This window comes from Urocitellus parryii, chromosome 16 (genome assembly GCF_045843805.1).
Source record: "Urocitellus parryii isolate mUroPar1 chromosome 16, mUroPar1.hap1, whole genome shotgun sequence".
Lineage (NCBI taxonomy): Eukaryota > Metazoa > Chordata > Mammalia > Rodentia > Sciuridae > Urocitellus > Urocitellus parryii.
The window spans coordinates 3,827,391-3,842,453 of NC_135546.1; the positions used below are offsets into that span (position 1 = coordinate 3,827,391).

The 15,063-nt window shown below is 50.3% G+C and overlaps 1 protein-coding gene across 1 annotated transcript in view; it reads left to right on the plus strand.

Moving 5' to 3' along the window:
• The first annotated feature begins 599 nt into the window (after positions 1-599).
• Positions 600-15,063, plus strand: part of Gxylt2 (glucoside xylosyltransferase 2) — a 61,571-nt gene continuing 47,107 nt past the window's right edge. The window contains exon 1 of the mRNA XM_026392684.2: positions 600-874. Within this exon, the coding sequence (XP_026248469.1) occupies positions 600-874 (275 nt within the window). The remainder of the gene's footprint in view (positions 875-15,063) is intronic.

A 15,063-nucleotide genomic window follows, 5' to 3' on the forward strand; every position in this document is an offset into this window, starting at 1 on the left:
GATTTTAAATCTAGACATTGAAATTCATTCTCTCCTTTCTGTATGCGGATCTAGAGTGCTTTTGCCCAACATACTTATTGGGCAGCACCGTGTGCAGAGCCGTGTTCCGGGCAGACAGGACAGGGTTGCCCCCCCCCCCCCCCCAGCAGATGTGGCTGTTCAGGCAGCAGCGCGGCTGGGTGGGAAATGCATGGGATAAATGGATCAACGGGCGAATCGTCGTGGCGACAGCGAATCAGATGGAAGAGTGGCGGGAACGGGAGGTAAGTGAATAAGCGAGTGGATGGCAGATGACCAAGTGGATGGATGAATGGGGTGATGTGTAGCCGGTACTACCTGAAGTTCCAGCGCCCGGCGGCTGGGGTGGGCGGACCGCGGGCGGCTACTCCACACAGTACGGTAGGCGAGGGCCGCTCCTCCCGGAGCCCTCGCGCCTCCTCCTCGCCGCTCTCCTCCTTCGCCGCCCCCCGGCCACCCGCCAACCTCCTAGACCCCAGTCCCTGGCCGGCGGGCAGAGGAGGCGGCCGCGGCGGCGCAGCGCTCGTCCCCCGCCGCTGCCGCGGGGCACGCCGCGATGCGCAGAGGGGCCGCACCGCACCATGAAGCTCCGCAGCAAGGCGGCGGCGCTGCTCCTGCTCGCGCTGGCCGCGCTGCTGCTGGCGCTGCTGTCCCTGCGCGCCGGCCGCTCCGAGCCCCCCGCATCGCCCGGGCACCCCGCGTCCGCCCCGCAGCGCCACCCTGCGCCGCTTCCCGCGCGCCCGCCGGGGTCCCGCGCCCTCCCGGGGGCCCGCCCGCGCGCTCCGAGGCGCAGGCCCCCGCGTCCGCGTCCCCGAGCCGGCCGCCGGGGCGCCGGCAGCCTGGACAAGTTGGCGAGGTGAGTCGTGGCAGCCCCAGAATCCCATCTGGGGACCGGTGTCTCGCCGCCTCCACCCTCGCCAAGTCTAAGGGAGGCTCTGGTCTAGAGGATCAGACTCCAAGTTCCCCCGCGCGCTGCCTGTCCCTCTCGGTCCCTCTCTGCCAATGAAGGAGCAGCCCCTCGGTGGAACCTTCAGGAGCCCGGGCTGGCAGTGACCTACCTTTTAGAAGAAGTGTTAGGGAAAGTGGTTTGTGTATTGCATTTTTAAACGGTCAGGGCAAAGCGGGGGTTTGTCTTTCTTTTTCTTTTTCTTTCTTTCTTTCTTTTTTTTTTTTTCATTCTTGCAAACATACGCCCTTTGTTTAATTTTCAAAAAGTCATCTAGAGGCAAACATGCCTTATCTCGTTCTCACGTTCCGCTGGAGCATTTGTCCCGAACTCAGGTCTGCTGGTGTGGAGAGCGAGCTGTTCTCCAGCGCCGGCCCCTTCTTCGGGCCGCGAGAGCCCGTGCTCAGAACCCAGAGGCGCTCCGAGCGCCCGGGGGTGCGGGGAGGCAGGCGGGGCTCCAGAACGTCCAGGGGCCCGGCCAGGAAAGCATCTTAACCAGGGGCTTTATCGATGTCCTCTTTCCAGACACCAAGTCAAACACGCCGGCTTTTCGTCGGAGCCTTGGTCTCTGGCGTTAGGGCTGCCGGAAGCCCGCAGGTCGGGGGTTGGGTCGTTCCCTTTGTTGTGGGGAGCTGTGGAACGATCCCCGCCTGTGCGGCTGTGTCCTCTGCTGTTCCAACTGCCCTTGCAACGTCCGCATGTGCTGGGCTCCTTAATTACTTGAAACGAGTTGAAGAATTCTTCTTGACCATAATGACTAAGTCTGTTTGGTGCTTTTACTGTAACTCTGAAGACACGAAACCTCAAAAAGTAGCTGTGTCAGCTTTTGTTTCGCTTCTGCCTCCCAAGAGTACAGATGGAATCACTTTTAAAGTATCTACACTTCGCAAGTTCGGAACCTCCCAGTTCTTTAAAATAAGGGTATTTCTATTAGGAACTTGATAGGATTTTCTCGATTGCATTTGGGACTGAGTTTGAGACACCTTGTAAGACAATAAAAACTGACACCACTTCGAACAGCTATGTGCAGTAGCAAAATGACATGTGTAACTATGTAGTCTATGCGTAACCCACTGAGAGTGGATCAAGCCTTTTGGGGAGGTGGTGGGAATTCAACCCAGGGCCCCTGAGTACTAGGCCAGCGGTCTACCTCCACACCCCAACCTCTCTCAAACTTGGAGACCAAGGGCATCAGTGTCATCTGAAGACATGTTAAAACGCAGATTCTCAGGCCCCAGCCCAGCCCTTACAGAGTCAGAAGCAAAGGGAGTGGAGCCAATGGTGTGTGCTTTCACCTGCTTTCTTTTGGAAACACATCAAAGTGGAAGAACCTGCTCTATGATGTGAGCATTAGTTTTATCCCCATTTTAAAGGTAGGGAAGTGTCACATCACACTTTGTCCAGGGCTCCTGGGTAACAGGAGGTAGGTAGGATAAGGATCCAGGCAGCCTGGGCGCAAGGTGAGCTCTTGCCTGCTATAGTGATGTCATACAACAGTCTGGCCTGCGACTCTTGGTTTTACTGAGATTTTTCTGAAGAAACGCCATAGCTTTTTGAACTGTCTCATTCTTCAAGGTGTTGGGAACATTGGGGCAGCATCTTCTTGTCTCTCTCTGAACAAATTGGCTCTGACTAGGAGGAGATCATGAACGGAATCCAAATGGATGCTGTGGGGAAGGAGCATTTCTGTGAGCAGCGGCACCCTGGAAGCCATTTTTCTTGTGAACATATCTCTTAGATGATCATGGAAATCAGGCCCAACACCGCAGGAATAAAGAACGGAATTTACAAACTTGGGAAAGATTAAAAAACAAAAAGCCACAGGAAGTCTCAGGCTCACAGGCATAAACAGCTGCCATTTTCCAGGACTTATTTATTGTTCTTTTTGTTTCTGTTTTCTTGCTACCTCAACAGAAACTATCACAGAAGATTCTGAAGCAGGAGGAGCAGGAGGACAAACATCTGTATGGACTCCTTTATTGCTTTCCTAATTTTGCCTGGGTTAAATTTTTGTGGTTTAGGAGGAATTTCATTTAGGGAGGGAAGAGAGAGCCTCATGGTTTCAGAAAACGAGCGCTTTAATCTCTTTCTGTGGCCAGAATCCAGAAGAGAGGGAGGCTACGTGATCTCATTTCTCTGGCCCGGGAGGTCAGGCTTGTGGCTGCAGAAGCAGAAGGCCTGGAGCTGGGAGCGACCCAGCCCACCACCTGCCGACCATGCGTGCTGGGACTGCCTGGCCTCTCCAGGTCCCTCGCTGGTGAGGTTCTGCCACGTCAGCACAGGAAACAGCCCTCTCCTACCACATCTTGTTTTCATTTCGAAGTTTCCAAGGACTTGCCTAGTTAGCAAGCCGACCCTACAATTTTACAACTGTTCATTTGTGTGCATCCATCCTACGGTGGCCTCCTTCTCTATAAATACGAAAGTGGGAGGCAGAGTCAGGGTCAGGGGCGGTATCTGAAAATGGACACCACACTGAATGTAGCAGTCCTGGTGCCCAGGAGAAACAGAACCTTCCTTCTGTTTTGGTTATTGGTGATTTATACCTGGCTGACTTCCAAAAAAGGATTTGAGACAATATATAGTAAAAGACACACAGACAATAAGACTATTGGAAAAAAATTTAAAGAAAAAAATCATAAAAAAAGAGGGTAAGTGCTGTTTGTAAAAACTGAGATCACTATAATTAGGAGGATTAAGTGTTAAATTTAGCTTTAAGCTTCCTGGCAGCCATGTCAAAAAAGGAACCATCGTAGGGGCCTCATTTTCAATGAAGGAGAAGAGGAAATGTTTATTAAGAGGTTTTTTTTTTCTTTATTTCTTTCTTTCTTTTTGATGGAACTGAATTCTAAAATGAGAATTTTACTTAGGAATAGATTTTAGACTTTAGAAGACTAATCTTTGCACCTGACTTCTGAAAACTCCTCTCTGAGCCTGTACATGAAAAAAGAAGTTTAATTTAACTGGTAATCAGCATAGTATAAAAAAGAATATGACCAGGCAAGGTGGTGCGTGCCTGTCATCCCAATGGCTTGGGAGGCTAAGGCAGGAGGATCTTGAGTTCAAAGCCAGCCTCAGCAAAAGCAAGGCGCTAAGCAACTCAGTGAGAACCTGTCCCTAAATAAAATACAAAATAGGGCTGGGGAGGTGGCTCAGTGGTCGAGTGCCCCCGAGTTCAACCCCCGGTGCAAGAAAAAGAAAGAATATGGCCAATGGAACCCAGCAAATTGGGTCCTGGTCGGAAGTCATCACACCTTATTTCCTTCCTCTGTCAAATGAGCAAATGCTTCTAAAAGTTTCCTCAGATCCCCTCCAGCTCTCACATTTGTGGTCCTGGGATGAGATCATCAAGCTGAGCAGCAAAGTCCCACCTCTGCCAGTTGCGTGGCCCTTTGTGCTAGCTCTTGCAAAATCAGTTTCTTATTTATTGGCTCCCGCCCAGAGCTCTCGCTGATTGCTCAATTCCAACCCGCTCCTGAACTTTATTCTTGTTCCTCTGCATTGGTTTGGACATTGCTGCTCTCACTTGAAGAATAGATTCCCAGGGAAGCTCCCGCCACCTCTAGGCCCCGCAGTGTCCCCTCTGTCCATGTGTTCCATAGTGGCTCAGCAAATATGTCGATTTGCCAGACATCACTGTACAATGGTGAGTGGTATTGCTATCCCTCCAGGGTTTGGGGCAAGAGCAGACAACCCAGAAACACGTTAGGTACCAGTTGGCGGCTGCGCCAGCTGGCCCATGGGAGGAAGTGGGCACCCTTGCTCATCAAGAGGCACGGTTTCCTGCAGTGCCCTTTGGTCTCTGAGCTAAATCTTCTCAGGGAGTTCAAGCCTGAAAAAAGGTCTCAGCAGATACGGGCGATGTTTCTGTGAAGAGCCCCCCGTTTTTGTCGACTGGTCCATGATTGGTCCTCTAGTCCCCCCGCCCACCCAGTCAGGAAGTCTTCCTCAGGTGCACGTTCCAGCCCAGCACTTCTGCCCCCTCCAGGGTGGCTAGCCAGTGTCCTCTCCTACTTGGCCACTGTTGCCACCTATTCTGGTTTGGGTGGTTCTGTTCTCATGCCCCCAGTGCGCCATTTCCATACAGCTGCAGAGGTGATCTTAAATGAGTGGCCAGAGCAGGGCCCTTCACTGGCTGAAGCCCTGCGATGACCAGCTTCTATCATGTGGGGAATGTGATTGAGTTCTTCAGTGCTGTTTGAGCCCTGCCTAACCTCAGCCCCGCTGAGCACTCTGGCCTCATCCCCACCACTCCCCACTCGCCCACTCCCCGTGACCCCCACATCCTGGCGTGGGCAGCTCCCACACTCCTTTCCGGTCCACGTGCAAATGATTCCTCGTCAATGCGTCCTCCCTGGCACCCAAGGAATCCCAGCCCTTTCTTGCCTTCTCTGCTCCCTCACCCTGGCCGGGGTTTTGTTGTTGACCACACTCTGCGTTATCTGGATATTGTATGGTATTTTCTCCTCCCGCTCCACGTGCACTTCCTGTCTCACTCATCGCTGCTTCACTGGCACCCAGGAAGACATGACCTCAGAGGAGGTGCTCAGCAAATGCTTGTGCAGTGAACTAATGGGCCCGCGCAGCGCCCAGCTGCCCCGCACCCACCTGCCCCGCGCCCACCTGCCCCGCGCCCACATGCCCCTCGCCCACCTGCCCCGCGCCCACATGCCCCTCGCCCACCTGCCCCGCGCCGTGCTCAGACTTACTTAATTTCACACAATTCAAAATTCAAAATAGTCTTTTAGAAGAGCAGTGAGGATCTTCAGTGACAACATTAAGGATTTTTTCTTTTTAACAGATTTTTTGGATGATTTTACATTTATAGCAGAGTTGATAAAATGCAGAGAATGTCCATCTCCTTTGCACTCAGTTTCCTCCGTTGTTGACGTCTAGTTCCTGCAGGATACACTGGCCACGGCCAATGAACTCATGTCAACATGTTGTCCACGTTCATTCAGATGTCCTTAGTTCTACCTGATGTCCTTCCGGCTGCGGGATTCTATTCAGGAGACCATATTATACTTAGCTGTCACTATCTCATAGCCTCGAGTTGGCTATGACAGTTTCTCAGATTTATCTGTTTCTAACGACCTTGATATCTTTTGTTCAGGCTTGGTTTGGGTTTTTTATTGTGTGTATTAAGGATCTTGCTCTGGTACTTTTCCCTCTTATTCTTCTCAGTATGGGGTTGAACCCCGGGAGCTCTGCCACTGAGCTACATCCCATTCCTTTTTTATTTGGAGACAGGGCTGGTAAGTCGCTGAGGCTGGCCTAAACTTGTGGTCCTCCTGCCTCGGCCTCTCAGTCACTGGAATGACCGCGGGTACCACCATAGCCAGAGGCCCTGGCAGCTCTAAGAGCACTCTTCAGTTACTCCAGGGGATGTCTCACCACGGGAAGGTGCCTGATGCTTCACCTGTGACAATCCTGGGTTCTGGACCCTTAGGAGGGAAACCGGAGGGGTAGGGTGTCCAGGACTCAGCCATCGATCCTTTCATTTCTCCACAGAAGTTCTTGGTGAACAGGTGTCACATAACCTGGGCTAGTCCGTGGGCCTGAGGGAAAGGACTTAGTCCACTGACAAGAGGCTCCCTCTCATGTGCTAGATAGGACCTAGAAAACAGCCCCAGCCGGTACCAGGATCAGAGAGAACCATTCTGGGATGACGACTTGACTCTGGGCAGTGGAGGGAGAAAGAGATGACAGAGGCCCAGGGTCAGCAGGTCTGAGGTCTGCCCTGCCTGGGATCCTCTGTTACTGGGTTGGAGTTGAGGTTTCAGTTACTAGTATTCAAAGTCATCTTGCTGAACCAGAGGTTTCGTTTAAATGAAGATCTAGGGACTGTTGATAGAGACCCTAGAAGGAAGTGGTTTCAGGGCTATGCAGGAAATGAGCACCACCACGCCCTGGGTGGCCACTGGCACCCTAGCCTCTATCCTACTGGGCCCAAATAGAGCCCGTGGCGAGCTTTCAGACCTCAGGGAAAGCAACAGCCAACTGTTTGTAAAGACTGAACGAGACGGTGGGAAGCCCAGGGACTGCAGCTGCGTTTCTGCCTGAGGAGAGAGCCGGTCAGCACTGAGAGGACGTGGAGGAGTCATGCAGGGCCCCTCTGACCACCTGGGCGGCTGGTGCCAACGCCTTTCCGGATTCCAGGATCGAGTGACTTCCCATGTTTTCTTAATCCAGCGTGACATGGATTCTGTCAGATGGCACCCAAGAATCCTGGCTAACTTTGATTTGCACCATCTGCTTTAGTACCTCTTCTAAGTTCAGCAAAGAGTGGCCGTGCTGGCTTTCACCAGCCACACTCACTGGTGAGATTCCTTGGAAGAAAATTGACCTCACCCTATAAGGCACTGCCAGAAAAGAAGAGACAGAAGTTTATAGTGTATACCTATTGTCACGCCCTCAGAAGTCACAGCAGCAACCACCAGCACCACGCAGGAGAACTGTCTTGAAGGTCAGCGTCGGTTTGTGTCCCTCCTGAACACTCTCCAGCATGTGATTCAGTGCAGACTGTGAGGCTCTGGAAACTGCTCCTACAGACAGAAGTTTCTTGTCTTGACACCTTTATTGGGACCCTTGATTCTGTGCCAGCAGAAAGTGAGTTTGATGTGTCTAAAGGTGGCCGTCTCTTTTAGCAACATAAGAGACTGTAAACTACTAGTGGAAATTCACGTTGCACAGTTCAGAATCCATGCACTACCTGAGCAAAAGCCCCTGGAGGACACCAATCCAAAATATGACCCTTTTCTGAGTTGCAAAATTGAACTCCAAAGAGGAAAAATAAAAATGTACACTAAAAGGGCCGGCGTTGTGGCTCAGAGGTAGAGCACGCGCCTAGCATGTTCGAGGCGTTGGGTTCAATCCTCAGCACCGCATAAAGTAAAATAAAGATTGGGTCCACCTCTAACTAAAAAAAAAAAAATAAGTATTAAAAAAAAAAGACTTACTTAAAAATGTACACCAAGCAGCAGGGGTGGCTTGGGAGCATCACCCAGAGGCTTCTCTGCTCTGAGTGCTGTCACTGTCGTCCACTGGACTACAGCTGGACCCATGACCTGTATGAGACGTGGAAGCTGGGCTCTCTCCTGAGCTCCTGATGCACCCCCATGATGCAGGTGGAAGGCTGGTGCAGGACGAGTGTGCACCAGGCGGGGTGCAGATCCCGGCAGCTCTCCTGAGGGACGGCTAGGCCTTCAGGAGCTGGCTTGGCTTCCCCAGGGGAGGGGGCGAGCCAGTCCATCGCCTGGTACTCGTTAGAAGCGGACAGAGTGCAGAGTGGGGCTCTCACTTGGCTGGTTGCAGACCTGCGGTCCAGGCCAACTGGACAAACCTAGAGAAACATGAAAGCTTCTGGTGGATTTCAGCTCCATGTGTACTAACTGATAACGATGACGACTATCACCAGGTATAATGGCAATGGTGACCCGTGCTTCACGGTGGCGAGAGTGGGGGGCCTGTGTTAAGCTGGCACCACACGACTCCATCTGCTCTCCAGAGCCACCGGCCAGGGAGGCACTGCCACAGAGAGATGGGATTTTTCAGTTGCGAGTATGGAATCCCTGGTGATGAGTTTGTGTCCCCTCCTCATGAGGGGATTCACCAGCCCTAAAACTGGAGTGAGGAGGGAGACAGAGGTGCAGTCCGGTGTGTCCAGGATGTCTGACCAGCTGGGCTCCATCTTTGGCCTCCTCTGGGTGGGCGGGGCTGTCAGGTAGGTAGGTCCTGGCCACAGAGAAGTAGCCAGAGGCCTGAGCCTGGTCTTCCTCCCCTAGTCGCCCTCAGGGACCCAGGGCTGCCTCTGACGGCCTGTGTTGTGTCACATGCATGTGCCCTCACGATGGTCACAGCTGGGAGTGATGGACAGATGACTGTGCATCTCTGAACCTCATGGACGGAGAATAGAACAACAGCTTCCCCAAAGGAAAATGGAGATGCTCTTGTCAGAAAGTTCTGGATGCCCATGAGACCCACTGAGACCAGAAGCAACAGCCATACAATCAACGTGCGGTCTCACAGATGGGAAAGTCGAGGGCTAGGGATGGTTGAAGCCTTGCCCAAGATGGACAGCAAATGGTCGACTAAGACGTTGAAACCAAGTCCGGGTGCTTGGAAGAACAACAGTGCTGATGGCCATGCTGTCCTCAGCTAAAGATCCAAAGTCTGGACCATCTGAACCATACTCCTAGAATCCCTTTGGAGAAGAGCTCTGATAAAATCTACTTTTTTTTTTTTTTTTGTAATTGAACATTATTTATACTTTACTTGTAAGGGGCATAAACAGGTTATACAAATTATCCCATTTCAATTTTTTTTAAACTTGCATATGTTTACACACACACACACACACACACACACACACACATTTATCTGGGATTTCTGGAAGATGGTATGCCAAAATGTTAACAGAGGTTATACAATTGGAATTATGGGTGTCTGCTCCTCTGCTTATCTATATTTTAGATTTTTTCTATAATAAAAATATATTACTTGTCTAATGTACAAAATAACCAGAAGCACATAAATTATCATAAAGTCAGAAAGTCTTTTTGGATAGAGGACGGAAACAAGGGGGGGAGAGCCTTCTTCCTCTTTCTTCCCTCTAAGTTGGTCACTCCTTCAAGCCCATCTTTAGGAAATGACAAACTCCCATGTGCAGAACTGAAATCCTCACCTAATTCTTCTCCCTCACATGTCAACAACTGGCCCTGCTGGTTCATGCTTGGAAATCTCAATAATATCTTCATTTAAAAGGAAGAGGGAGATAAGGAAGCAGCGTCTCCCCTGTGTCAGGAGCAATCATAAAGAACCATGAAGTGGCAACCATTCCAGGCACACCACAGAGTGTCAGAGGGGGACAAGTAAACCCGGGTGAGAATGAGCTTGGCTGACGGGGAAGGGTTGGGGGAGGTATCTCCTGGGAAGGGCCCTGGAGAGGGGGACGCAGGGAGGCCAGGAGCGGGGGGGGGGGGGGGGGGTAGGCTTCAACTCCCCAGCGAGGCCTCTCTCTGCTCACTTGCGTGTGACTCCACAAATAGCATAACGTGAAATCAGGGCTTCGGCCCCAGGGCAGCCTCAGAGTGTGATCTGGTCTAGAAAAGTCTCAGCCGAGGCAGTTAATTAGGGGTCTCTGGGTGAAAGCCCCCTAGATGTAGGGTCACCCTGAATGTGATGACCAGTGTCCTCATGAGAAGAGGAGAGGACGGAGAGACACATGGAGGAGAAGGCCCTGTGGAGGAGGAGATGGGGCGTTGGAGCAGGGAGCAGGGGGCCGTAGCAGGGGCTGGGGACGCAGGTGAGGGGGAGGAGAGGAGGGATTCTTCTCCAGAGCCTGCAGGGGCAGCGTGGCCGCTGATGCCTGGATTGTAGCCTCCAGAACTTCGAGAGAGGAATTTCTGTTGTTATTTAAAAAAAAAAAAAAAACCTCTAAAGTCCAATGTCCAACGCTCTAGATTTGAATTCTTTCTGTGACACTAGTCTTAAGCCATACGTATGTGTAATATCTAAAAGTGTGCGCGCGCGGGCACACACACACACACACACACACAGAGTTACCAACTTCAGACACCAGCACCTACTCTGAATTAGACCTAGACTTTGTTTAGGAGCACAGCCACGTTTCAGACATCATGAAACAAATTAAATATGTTCTATTAATAATTAAAAGCATTTATCAAATACTTTTATTAAGTGCCCCCATGGCAGGTTTTTGGCACGCTGCTGACATTCATATTATACCGTGACTTCAAGGCAAACGTTAGCTTTTGTGTCTGTCTGAAAAGATTAATGACACTTGATTTAACTCCAAACCACAGGTCATTAAAAGTGATTTAACTGCGAGCGGAGTCCTTGGTGTCGTGTCTGGGTTCCCAGTGAGGGGGTCAAATCGCAGCTTCGGAGGGGAAACTTTCTGTCAGTTGACTCATGCCTTCCAAAAGCCGAGGTGTGCAGGGAACTTTACTCCTGCTGCCAACCCTTGAGGTGGCTCTAGCTGCTGTCCCCTGGCCCTCCTTCCAGAGCTGTCTTGAGGTGCTCCCTCTCCACAGCAGCCGCTCTGGCCTCGTGTGCCGACCTCCACGTGAAAATCGCTAGCTGGTCTCATCTTGCAAAAGACTCCAGGAAACAGGAAGGCTCTGCTCATTCGTTCTGCCCTGAGCAAGCACATTCCACTCCTTTCGTTTCTCTTCTACCATTTCCCTGATGCTTCTGCATTTCCTAGGAAGAAGCGGCCAGCAGTCCAGTTGGGGCTGTGCTTTAAAGAAGTGTGGCGTTCCACCAGCGTCCTCTGCTAGCCCGGATCCCAGCAGCAGGCTCACTGACCCGGGGAGCTTGTCAGTTCCCTGGAAGCGCCGGGAAGAGGTTGCGGGAGGCGCCAGAGAAGAGGGTCTGAGAAGAACCAATTACTCGCTTTAATAATTCAGTGTGTTTTGCGTTAATAGGCTACAAAGTAAACAGCACTACACATAAATGCCGTATTTCATTATTTATACACTCCAGAAATTGAAGTTCAATTAAGTCACATGCGGGAGATTGTTGATCTCTTAAGGAGCGGCTCATCTCAGGGGAAGCCTGGAAGCTGCTTCTCTCTGAGCCACCTCTGGGATGGTGAGGATGGTGGTCATCGAAGCAGGGCATGTCCTGCAGTCCCTGTCATTCCCCAAGGCTCCGCAATCCTTACAACGCTGCGCACTGCCATTGCCTACTTCAATTTTTTTTAAAACAAAATCTATGTATGTCATGAACCTGAGGGCATTTCTTTACTTATTTAATGATAACAATGTTACAATTTAATCCCAACACTCTTTAAAAGCATATAGTTCCATGATTTTTTCAATCTCATCACCACTGGCTATTTTCACATGTTTATCACCCTGCCAAGGAACCCTGTCACCATTAGGCAGTCACTTCCCATGTGCCCCCAATCCTCCTTCCTGATAACAACTAATGTGTTCTTGTACATGGGGCTTTTTCCTCTTCTGGCCTTTTTACATAGGTGGAATCTGTTTTACATATGTGGATAAGTGTCCGTTTTCCAGGTTTGTACACATGTCAGTATTTCATTCCTTTTCATCGTTAAGTGATATTGCACTGCGGGACATACACTGCATGATGTATCTCCATTAATTGATGGACATTTAGTTGGGCTTCTTGATGACTAAATTATGCTGATATGAGTAGTTGTGGGCAAAATTCTGTGTGTATGTAGGTTTTCAATCCTCGTGTGTACCAGTCGTAAAGTTGCTTTCCCTATTTAAGGCTTTCAGGAGCTGCTAAAGTGTTTTCCCCGAGTGGATGTGCCCGTTCACAATTGTGACAGCTGTGTTCAAGGATCCTAGTCTCTCCACATCCTGAGCACATTTACTTTTTTTTTTAGGAAATTTGATGTCAGTGCCAGAAATTGCCAGTAATAATATAAATAGAAGGTAACTGTTGGGCCAAGCTCTGAGACAAAGAAGCAGTGTTGTTCGTTTCTAGCTTGGAGCTCTCGCCTGCTGAGGTTCTGCACTGGAGCTCCCTGTCCACTAAAGGGAGATGGGGCAGTATCAGAAAGGTGTTCTCTCCTAGTGGCACTCCACTGAGACTTTCTCATGGGCGTGGCCAAAAGATAACCGAACCTGGCACAAGCCTCTCACTGTGACTCAGGATCACCTGGTGCAGCAGGTGACTGCCGGCACCCCTGTGGAATAGCGGGACTCCGGGCGTGACTTGCGGAAGCCGTTTCCTCTCCTCCCGGGTCAGGTCTGCGACCACGCTGTGGAGTAGCTCGGGCACCTGGGTGGTCTTCTTTGCCTTTTATTTGTTCCCCGTGACCCAGTAAACTCCTAGAAAGCTTTGGAGAAAATGTCAGAAGCTGTTGAAGTTGCTTAATCAGATAATGGATATTACCCCAGCAATTCTACTTCTAGGAATGCAATCTAAGAAAATAATGCCAAAAGAGGAAAAATCCATTAGCCCACAGTTTAGGAAAAGACTTTTAAAATAAGAGAATAATTGGAAACAATGAACAAAAAGGAAATGGTAAGTCACGCTGATCTGGTGGAATGGAATTGTGGTAGTGAACAGAATGCTATCAGGCCTTGGGGCTGCGGCTGGGCTCCGTGGCAGAGCGCTTGCCTTGCACCATGAGGCCCTGGGTTCGATCCTCCGCACCACATAAAAACTAATAAACAAAATAAAAGTCCATGCACAACTTAAAAAAAAAGTAACAAAAGAATCAAGTCAACAAAGTAGGATGCAAAGTTTCCACCTAGTGCCTCTATAAAAACAGGAATCCAATTGAACAAAGACCAGAAGGCAGCTTGTGGAAAAACAGTTTAGGGAGCAAGAATTTTTCTTCTTTGACCAACTTTGATAATTAAGTATATCATGTTTTGTGTTTTTATTTGAAATGTACATTGTATATGCTATTCTGATCTTTTTTCTAAAGATGAAAAGTTTCGTTTATATCGTTTCCTGCATTGAACCCCACGTGTGTTTGACACGAGCTACAATGAAACAATACGCTCTCAGCTGATGTGGAAGGAAATCAACAAGAACCATGACGGAAAAGAAAACCAAGTCCACTTTTATGAAAAGTGCATACAGCAGGAAGGTGGTCAAGGAAGCCCCCGTGTCTTCCTGAAGATCTTCCACGGACAAGGACAGAGAGTCATGCGAAGACCACAAAGAACATTCCAGGCTTTGCTGTCTGGGCCCTGCTTTCGACTTACGCTAGTCATCACCGAGGCCAACGCGGTTATCATCAGCTCCATTCTCAGCAGGGTCTTGAAGAACCCTGGCCAGCAAGCGTCCACTCCAGTCCCCTTCACAGAGTGTAAGTGAGAAGGTGGTCACGCCAAGCTCAGGGAGTCGAGGGTTAAGGAGGCCCAGGTTCCCAGATGAACTCCAGCCGGCCCCAGGCAGCTCAGGTGACGCCCCGAGTGTGCCAGTGTGCCTTGGTGGAGCTGGAGAAAGGCGCCCGCGGGCCCCTGAACCGCATCACTCAGGCCCCCTGGCCCCAGCGCGCACCGCCTGGAGCCTGAGATTGTTGATGTAATGTGAGAGGGAGGAGTGGGGCCAGCAAGGTCCCTTAAATCCCAGTCACTGACACTTGAACTGGCCCCAGGGGGGGCCTTTCTTTTTTCTCTTCTAATACCTGTCACCAGACACCAAGAGGGACACATTGCCTGGAGCCTGAAAAAAGAACAGACGGGTGGCTTGGTTGGCAGCAGGGGAGTGCAGGCTTTGGTGTGTGTGTGTGCGTGAGTGTGTGTGTGTGCGTGTGTGAGTGTGCATGTGTGTGTGTGTGAGTGTGTGTGTGTGTGAGAGTGTGTGTGTGTGTGTGCGTGTGTGTGCGTGTGAGTGTGTGTGCATGTGAGTGTGTGTGCATGTGTGTGTGTGAGTGTGTGTGTGCGTGTGAGTGTGCGTGTGAGTGTGTGTGAAGAGCTGGGGCCTCCCTCAAGCCTTCTGCCCCTGAGCTGCACCCAGCCTGCAGGCTTTTTTGAGTGGGGAGAAAAGTATTCTTCCAGAAGTTTGGGTGACACAAAATATGGAGATGATAACAAATAGAATTTCTTTGTGTCCAGAACTCAGCTTAAGTAAAATATCAAGTCCCCAGAAATAACTTAGCACTCTCCATTTGATGGTTTTCCTTCTCGTGCTTATCTTACTTTGTGTATCATCTGCCAAGAAAATGCTGTGCTCTTTGGCTAGTTTTTTTTTTTAACATTTTTTTTTTTTTAAGTTGAAGACAATACCCTTACTTATTTATTTTTATGTGGTGCTGAGGTTCGAACCCAGGGCCTTGCACATGCCTGGCGAGCGCTCTACCGCTGAGTCTTTGCCTAGTTTTTAAGCTTCATGGCAATACTGTCCCCCTCACAAGCCACTCTTTTCCTCTCTGCTGTATGTTGTACGTGTCCTTCAGGCGTGTTCCTTTTGCTGCTGTAGAGTATTCCACCTTTCAGACATGTCAGGCAGACTCGGGATTCTCCTCTCAGTGGATGGCCAAGTCTGTTCCAATTTTCCATTTTCCAAAGCAGGGCTGCCGTGAATGTTCTTGCATGAGACTCGTGTCCATGTGCACACTTCCTCAGTTCCTGTGAGTAGGT